The sequence below is a fragment of the Raphanus sativus genome, chromosome 3 (assembly GCF_000801105.2).
Source record: "Raphanus sativus cultivar WK10039 chromosome 3, ASM80110v3, whole genome shotgun sequence".
In the NCBI taxonomy this organism is placed as follows: Eukaryota; Viridiplantae; Streptophyta; class Magnoliopsida; order Brassicales; family Brassicaceae; genus Raphanus; species Raphanus sativus.
Window position 1 is genome coordinate 7,425,909 of NC_079513.1, and position 9,411 is coordinate 7,435,319.

The 9,411-nt window shown below is 35.9% G+C and overlaps 2 protein-coding genes and 1 non-coding gene across 3 annotated transcripts; 1 reads left to right on the forward strand and 2 right to left on the reverse strand.

Moving 5' to 3' along the window:
- The first annotated feature begins 1,832 nt into the window (after window positions 1–1,832).
- LOC108846660 (uncharacterized) lies at window positions 1,833–4,460 on the forward strand. The gene is made up of 2 exons (XR_008943715.1): window positions 1,833–2,442; window positions 2,746–4,460. It is a non-coding gene; the product is annotated as an uncharacterized LOC108846660 (transcript).
- Window positions 4,461–4,592: 132 nt separating this feature from the next.
- On the reverse strand, window positions 4,593–5,094 carry LOC130509749 (metallothionein-like protein 4B). The gene is made up of 2 exons (XM_057005931.1): window positions 4,954–5,094; window positions 4,593–4,874 (listed from the first exon to the last, which is right to left on the reverse strand). The coding sequence occupies exons 1-2, from the start codon at window positions 5,040–5,042 to the stop codon at window positions 4,703–4,705; spliced, it is 261 nt and encodes an 86-aa protein (XP_056861911.1). The 5' UTR covers window positions 5,043–5,094; the 3' UTR covers window positions 4,593–4,702.
- Window positions 5,095–7,176: 2,082 nt separating this feature from the next.
- Window positions 7,177–8,710, reverse strand: LOC108833233 (amino acid transporter AVT3B). Its single transcript, XM_018606664.2, has one exon. It carries the CDS (start codon window positions 8,582–8,584, stop codon window positions 7,373–7,375), a length of 1,212 nt encoding a protein of 403 aa, XP_018462166.1. The 5' UTR covers window positions 8,585–8,710; the 3' UTR covers window positions 7,177–7,372.
- Window positions 8,711–9,411: the final 701 nt, after the last annotated feature.

Here is a 9,411-nt window from a genome sequence, read left to right on the forward strand (position 1 = left end):
ACATAGTTGTCCCTTTGGTATAAAATCATCTTTTTCCATTTTGTTTTATTTAACCTTTCCAGTTCTGAAATTTAATAAAATAAATAATTTTATCAGTTAAAAATATTAAAAATATAAACGATTAATAAAACACACATATACACAAACACATATACTATTTTTGTTGAAAAAACTTGATAAACAACATTTTCAAATTTTGTTATACTAAAAGTATAATTCGTCTTCTACAGAAAATGAGTTAGTAGAAAACGAAATCCGAAATAAACAAGTCCATCTACTTTTTTAGAACTATCTATCTATCTACGATGATACAGGGTCATGTACCCATAATTCTCCAAAATAAACGAAATCCAAAATAAACGAAAATAGATCTATGTGCGACGATACGGGGTCATGTACCCCCTAACAACTTAGTCTAATTTGTTTAATTATTCTTAGTTACTTTCGGAAAAATAGTAAAACGCCCCCAGTCCAAAAAAAGTTTTTGGTACTTTTAATAGTATATTCCCAACTAAAACATAGTCTAGATTTGCCCCCAAACCCTACTCTATTATTTTTTCTAAAATGAAACATGGAGTTAAAGATACTCAACCCCACTTCATTTTTCACTACACAATGAAATTTATTCAATAAATAGAATAATATATTTTTGTTTGTTCATTACTTCATTATGAAACAAAAATTGAGTAGTATCATAATCGGATCTGAAATTTTCAAGGCCATATTCAAAATAATATAATCTCTTTATAAAAACATAATTTTAAGATGAAAATTGAAATTATTATTTACTTATATAAAACAAGTTTTATTTTATTATTGAATTTATTTCTATTTAAATCTTAATAACATAACTTCTTATAATTTTTTCTATGAACTAAATGTTTTTTATTTTCCAAATTTTAATTAATAATACTTTTTACATTTTCTATATAATTTTATGAATATATCAATTTTAAAAATATTACTAAGAAAAATGGAATTTAATTCAAATGTTTGGAATTTCTCCTTTGAAAATCGGTTCCCCCGGCTCTAAGTAGGGTTTGAACATTATTTCTATATATTCTATTTTATTCTATTTTGCAGAAAAAAATTGAAATTTTACATTGGAAATGATTTTAACATTTGTGATTCCAAAACCAAAAAGAAGATAGAATAAAAGAGATTTCAATAAATAAAACTAGGTTAGCATGTTGAAATTGATAGGGACAGCAATTAATATGATTGTTTGCTTTCACCTACAGCTTGAATTGGAGCTCTCATGCTGTGATTCAATTGAATATGAAAGATGATCTTTACAAATAACTCATGAGTGTTAAGTGTAACAACCAAGTTATCAGCCACATTTGCCGAGCTGTATCCCCGATTTACTAATTTAACTCCGTTCTATAAAGGGGATTAGAAAGGATGAAAACGTCACGTTCTTTTGGAAATGCTATTTCTTTTTTTACTAAAAGTCCCAAGTTTTTAAAGTTTTGGAGAAAGGCCTTTTTCCCTCCAAAATAAGGAAGTAAAAAGAAAATAAATGTAGTGTTACAAAAAAAAATGCATCAATTTATTTATTGAGGAGTTTTCAGTTCTTCAAAGACATTCTGGGTTTCTGTCAGTACAGTTGACCGCAGTTTCCACCTTCATAATTCCACGCACTAATTTTCTAGCTTGAGACACACCTCCCGCCATCAAAAAATATCAGCCGTGTGGTGGGTTTTGTTACGCGTTGAAGCGCGTGGGTAGGAACGTCATTAAATGGGACCAACTTGCTTGAAAAGAAGTTATGAAAGACCCCATACGGCTTTAGCTTTTATTGCACAACCTCCAAAACCATTTCGCGTTTAACGTCTATCGAAGCTTTTGTTATATTAAAGACATAGACGGGACAAAAGATAGAGCCAAACAAGACACTAGCGTCTCTGTTTCATTGCTGCTTCCCTCTATTACTGTCACAAAGGAAAAACCAAGGAGAGAAAGCCCAATTGAGAGACATGCATGCAAAGACGGACTCGGAGGCCACTAGCATTGACGCGGCTTTGTCATGGCCGCCGCGCTCTCCGCCACGTTCGGCGACTAGACCTCTTTACTATGTTCAGAGTCCCTCCAACCACGACGTCGAGAAGATGTCATTTGGGTCGGGTTGCAGCCCGATGGGTTCTCCGTCACACCCACATTACTACCACTGCTCACCCATCCATCACTCCCGTGAATCCTCCACCTCTCGCTTCTCCGACCGTGCACTTTTCTCATACAAGTCAATCCGCGAAGCAAGCGGACGCCGCCGTTACATCAACAGCGCCATCGACGAAGAAATGACGGCGGAGGATGGACGCCCTTTCGAAACGTGCGTCTCTATGGCTGCTTTGCTACTCTCCTTGTTCCTCTTGTTCACAGTCTTCTCTCTCATACTGTGGGGTGCTAGCAAAATCCTACCCTCCTAAAGTTGTGGTAAAGGTAATAATAACTATAGCTCTTTTCTTCACTCGGTGACTCGGCTGAGTTAAGAGTAGAGTCGACTCGTCTAGTGGATAGGTGTTCGGTTTCACTTTCCTTAAAAGAAACACTCTGGAAAAGGCCAACAATGAAAAATAGTAGTATAATATTTCTTCTATGTTTAAAAAAGAAGTAAAATAGAAATTGACAAGTAACTAATTTTTTTTTTATATTGACAAGCAAACAGTGTGAACTGAGGGACAAGTGTGGATTTGATTTGGTTTGAATTAATGTGATTGTTAGACTGAATATAGATACTTGCAGGGGATGCTGGTGAGGAACTTTAACGTGCAGGCTGGGAACGATCCTAGCGGAGTGCCCACTGACATGCTGTCTCTTAATTCGACGGTCAGGATCTTCTACCGGAACCCCTCCACGTTCTTCGCCGTCCATGTCACTGCTTCCCCTTTTCTCCTCCACTACTCCAACCTCCTCCTCTCCTCCGGTGAGATGGAGAAGTTCACGGTAGGTAGGAAAAGCCGAAGGAATATAGCCACGGTGGTGCACGGCCATCAGATTCCCCTATACGGCAGTGTATCTCCCCATCTCGACACACTGTCCCTGCCCCTCAATCTCACTCTTGTCCTCCGTTCCAGGGCTTACATTTTAGGCAGACTCGTTACCTCCAACTTCCATACAAGGATCATTTGCTCCTTCACTCTTAATGCCAACCGCCTTCCCAAACCCATGTCTCTTATCCACTCATGTACTCATCACCACTGACCCACATTGCACACCTTTGTGTGTTCTTTGGATATATATTTTTTTATATTTTGCAATCAATCAACAAATTCTTCCTTGGTACAACTCATCACATATTGGTAAATGCAGAAAAGGTTTCAGTTCCACCGAGTTTATTAACATTCAAGAGTGAAGAACAATGGGCCAAGATTCTACTTTAAAAAAAAATCAATGCCTAAAATCAAACATTATCGGTAACTATGTACAAATATACTATGAGTAGCCTTGGAAGTTGGAATGAAGAGAACCTCCTGCAATCATCATGAGAGTGGTTTTGTCTAACAATATAGTTTCAGCTACAGGGTGATCCATACTTGTTATTGTGTTTGTATCCATTATTCTACATATGGAACGGGAAATTTTGAAATTTATGAAACGTATTGTTGTGTGATACTGTTATCTTGCACATAAGGAAATTTTAATTCGTTTTAGGCAGTCATCCCGATTTCTTTCGTTGATAACCCTATCTGAAGTTGTCTTTCAACACAAAATTTAAATCTATGTTTGACTCCACAATTATATGCAAAGAATTTGATAGAATTCATCACACATATGTTACTGTAAAAGAAGGAAAAAGAGAGTGGAGGCAGAGGAAAGTCAAAAGGAAACAGAGGAAAAGAAGATTGATATGATCTGTAAGCTGAGCTGGTGGATTTATGTATATATGATTTACTGATTCCCTGTGCGTTTTATGTTTATGTATTTTTTTGTAAACAAGCTACACTGATCTGTTTGTAAACAAGCTCCGAATTCCATGTTCTATTGTCGGAGTTGCTCTGACGGATGTGAAAGGGCAGGATTTCACTTCCTTGTTTGATTAATCCAAGACTTGCTACTGTCTTCAGTTGCTGTAAAATTCAGGTTAATGGTTTCATATTTTAGCAGAATCTGTGGAGTTGGGTTGGGCTGGACTGGTGATTCCATGTCAACCTTTGGTACACCAGATCACAAACAAAGCTTTTCATATTTAATAGGTTCCTGCAGGCGATTTGGTCTTAGTAGGAGAGTTTCTCACTGTTTAGAATGGTCACGGATATTCTGTTCAATTTCGTAGATCTTTTATATTCCATTTGTAATGTGAAGTTCGGAATATCACTAAAATGTTCATTTTTCAAAACTATCACGTACAAGCTTTCGTTTCCAGCTGGTTACATGCATTTCACCAGCTTTCATTTCGAGTTTGGGGCTTCTTTTATGATTCAGTTAGTGGACTACCTTTACAAGTGAAGTTATTTGGAAGACTGATATGGAGAAAGTGGCCCTGGTGGTTCATGCGTTCTTGGTACTCACGTCACCAATTCCCAAGGTATATTTACTTGGTCTTCTAATTAGACTTTAGATCCAAGCGCTTTCAGTGCAAGAGCAGAGCATAAACGATAGCTATGATTGTATTTGGACCTAGTAAACACAGTTTTATTCCAGAGACTGGGACCTAATCGACTAGCTCGTACCTATTATACAAGTATGCTATAAGCATGGTCTAAGCGGCGCAAGTTGCGCAGGTGCAACCCTCTCCACAGGTGCAAAAGGCCTTGCCGCTCTTAGCGGAGGTCTGGGTCTTGGAGCAGGTGCAAGGGTTGCAGCCGCAGTGCTCCCCACACGGGCACATGTTGTGTTCTTGGTCCCCACCAGATGCTGCGGTCATCCTGCACCTACATGGACTCCAACAACGTTCTTTTTTAAGTTGAACAAAACACATCAATTCTAGAGAGCATATAGACGAGTAGAAACCTGCAGGATTCTCCACCTGGACAGGGAGATGGGCAGCCACAGCGATCGTTGCAGCCAGCGGCTGAGGTTCCTTTGCCTATGTCTGCCATTTCTTTTACCTCGCTCTCTCTTTTTTTTTCTTCTTTGTTTTCCTCTCTTCACATGATCTATATAGATATAGACGATGGGCCGTGCACGTGGCCTCTATGTTGGGTAGCATGTGCCATGTGGTAGCTTCTCGTCTACTTGATTGGTGACGAAGCCTCTTGAGTTCAATTGTGCTACGTAACCAACACCATTACGGGGAGAGTTGAATTTTTTTTGGTTTAAGTAGAGATGTAAAAATTTATTCAGCTGCTAATGCTGCTCGCTAACAACTTTTTTGATCTTATCACTACGTAGTTGTTTTTGAATTCGTCAGTATAAATAATTTTTAAAGTTTTAATATATATTAGGTAGTTGTCCGCAAATTTATTGGTACAAATTTTGATATAATATAATATTTTGTGTTTTCGACATATGATATATATTTGAATATTAAAATTGAAAGTGAATTTTTGGTAATTAATTTTAAACATATTTTATTTATTAGTAATTTTTAAAATTTTAAATAGAATTTATATAGTGTTTAGTTAATTTTTTTACATCTTTTACAAATCAATATTTCATTAAATTGTTATAACATTTTTGTTAGAACATATATATAATTTAATTGGTTTCTAAATCAAATTTTAGTCCAAAAATTATTAAAATCCAAAACATCAACTAATGTGACAAATAGATTCACACTTGTAACTAAAGTATAAACACACACAAAATTATTAAGAAAAAACAAAACAATATATATGTGAATTCTGTTCATTTAATAAAAAGTTAAGAATATAATTTTTTTATAAATTTAGAGATATACTTTTATTCATAATATTCTTTGGATTTTTATGATTGATTTAATTTTTCTGCTTACTTTCTTTCAGATAAAATCAATTTTTTTTTGTTTTTGAGATTTTTAAAATGATGAACTTATAAAAAAATAATATTTGCTATTGATTCTGATTTGATAACATTTAAAACATCTTAAAAAGGAAACTATATAATTATAAATAATACATAAAATATTTTGCAAATTTTAAATTTTATGAATTATTTCTCAGAAGTTTTAGAATCCTTATAAATAGTTTCCTAAATCTTTATAAATAGTTTCATAAATCCTAATAAATGGTTTTATAACTCAAGAAAATAATTTGTTATCAATGATCAATAATTTAAAATCTTAACTTTAAATAATCTTATAAATATTTTGTAAACTCCTATAAATAATTTTATAAAGATTTTTAAAACTTTTGTGATAATTTAAAACCTATTAATCATCATAAACATTTTGCAAACTCCTATAAATAACGAGAAATTCTTCTTTATAAATGGTTTTATAAATATTTATAACATTTTGTATAGATCTTTATATATTGATTTGTAAACTCTTATTAGTGATATACTAATCATTATAATTTTATATTGAGTACATTTGGATTTTTTTTTAAAACAAATATAATTAAATTGGTATCCAAACTCAAATCTAAACCGAAAACTATGATTTGAACCAAATCCAAATAAAATTTGTAAATACCCAAATACAGTTTAAAATTTTAACCCTAAAAATCTGAAATCCAAATAAATTAACCGAATCCAAACGGAGATATAAATGCTCATATCCAGAAAACACTATACAACAAATCTCTTAGTACACCATATAATAAAAATCTAATAAACTACTACACTTCGCGCATAACACTGATTATATATATATATATATCTTTACAATTACAGCTTTTACGTGTTATTTCATGGAATATGTAAAATATTTATAAAGTATTAAATGGGTAAAACAAATAGATTTCTTATTTTTATTATAAAATAACAAATGAATTAAAATAATATATATCAACAGTTGTATTATTTTACAATTACAGTTTTATGGGTTATTCCAATGTAAAATATTTATTAGATAAAAAACGGGTTGAAAAAGATATTTGTCATTTGTAATATTAATTAACAAAATGGATTAACAATTTTATATGTAAAAATTAATCATTTGTTTTAAAAAGTGAGGATTTAAACCGGATGGGATTTATTTGATACATGGCTGGACTGGACCAAAATGCTTCTTTTACCATCCCTAAATATAAGTCCTGCTGGCGAAATGAAACGAGCTATCTTAGAATGTTGGAAATAGTTACCTCTGAAGGGTTGAACAAGAACACCGTAAAAGTTATATAAAAAAAACAATGGTAACAGTTGAATCGGATGGTTACCAATATAATTATATAACAAATAGTATTCTGGAAATCTTGGTTGCAAAGTAGAAACAGATTCCAACAAAAGAAGTCAAAATGGGCAGAAAAGAAACAGCAGTGTCAAGTCTCTTTTCACCTACCTACAAACTCTAGTTCCAGTTGAATATCTCGCTCAGGGACATCCAAGTACCTGAGACAGCTAGAACGATGCCCAGTAGCACAATTCCAGAGTTGAAAATCTGTTGCTTCCACCCTATTTCTTCTTTGAAGACCATCAGATAAAACAAAGCAGGCAACACGAAGCCCAACGCACAGCAGACGCTGCTTCCCACCAATGACAAAAAATCTGCAAAGTTTGGTACCAAGAGAGCCACCAGTGTCACTGCTAAGACGAGTAGCCATCTGAGCCACACGCAGTACATACCACTCCAAAAACGTCTCTCAACGATCTCAAACACTGGGTTCATCATCAGTGGGAAGGTGAAAAAGAGATTGATGCAGAGTCCCAGCTTCACCAGGCTGCTCACCAGTCCTTCCCCCAAGTTGGCTGTGATTATGTCCATTGTTTCATCCCCAAAGGCCATGTAACCCAACACACCGAAAGCTCCGAAAATCAACGCTATGAATCCCATGCTGAGCGCCAACACTTTGCCAAACTTTTCCTTATCCTTCATCTCCGATTCGAGGGGTAAAACCATCCCCACCCCTTCAAAGGCGTAAACCGCCACTCCCATCCCATAGAAAAAGACTGACGTGCCACCAAAGGCAACCATGTCAGGCCTTTGCTCCACTGCAATCTTCACATCCTCCACAATCACCACCGCCATTGCCCCAAAATCAACCACGTCGGCAAATATGCTCAGAGGTGCCAAATGAGTGAGCGTCTTGATGGAGTTCAAGCCCAGCTGAAAAGGAAAACATCCCCATATGTATAGACTCTTAAGGGACACGTGTCTCAGGGTCATACTGGTTGTTGGGTTGAAGAGATTAGCTAAAGTAGTACCGATAAAGATGAGATATCCTACACAGAAGCCAGCCTGGGACAAGATAATAAGAACGTCAACGAGGAACCTCCCGTGTGGGCCGCAGACTGCGAAACCAAGGTCTCCGAAAGAGCCGATGTTGGCGGCACCAAGCTTGCGGCGGATGCGAACGAGAAGCATCATGCAGTGGGTGATCAAAGCGGCTACCGAGAAGAGCGTGATTACACCCATGAGCCATCCGGTACGCTTGAAGGCGTAAGGAAGACCCAAAACTCCAGCCCCGACGATGGCAATGAAGACATTGGCGAAGGTCTTGAACTGGCTCGACAAAGGTCTTTCCTTCCCGAGAAGGGGTGTGTCCTCTCTCGCCGGTCCCATGTTTTCGCCAAAATGCCACAGATTGGGGCTCTCACGAAATCAGATTGATCGAAATAAGATTAGATGGATGAATGAGAGCGGTATTCGCTCGCTTTTAGTTACCACCTTAATACAATCTTCTATTAAAAGCAGCCTCCCTCTCCATCGTAGCTTCAATTTTGGTATAATATCTCTCTCTTCATTTTGAGATATTACTTTTTATGTAGGAAGAGAGATGGCGAGAATTTCTTGTCTGCTTTCATGATCGTCTACAACATATTCCTTCATCTCAGTCATTTCACTGTTTCTACTCCTTTTTGTTATTTTGTTAATGCCAAATCTATCAAGTTTAAGATTATTACCAGCTCTTTTCTGGGTCTTGTCTTATAGTTCCTCTCGCATATACTTACTATGCAACATAGATTTGACATGTGATGGTCTTGAGCACCAAACCAAAAAACTCTTACGATGATACACTAAAACCAGATGATGATATATAGGATGATATGATAGATAAGAAAACCTAGTTTGGGATGGCAATCACCTTGGCGGCTGTTTCCACGGATCAAAAACTTCATTAAAATTTTGTTTCTCATTTTGAACTTCACATCCTTTAATCTGGTGCATTATCAGCATCCTCACTCACATTCTTCTACTATTGTGTGGTCACTGTGTCTGTTTACATGTTACGTCTCTGTTCAAGGTTTCTGCTCCCGGATTAAAGGTATCTTCAGTGCTACGTCTCCCTCCGATCTACGTTATGATCTCACTGGAGATTTTGACTTTAACTCGGTTGCACTATTCTTTGACGGTGAGATTGACAGAGAATATACAGTAGCTATCATAGC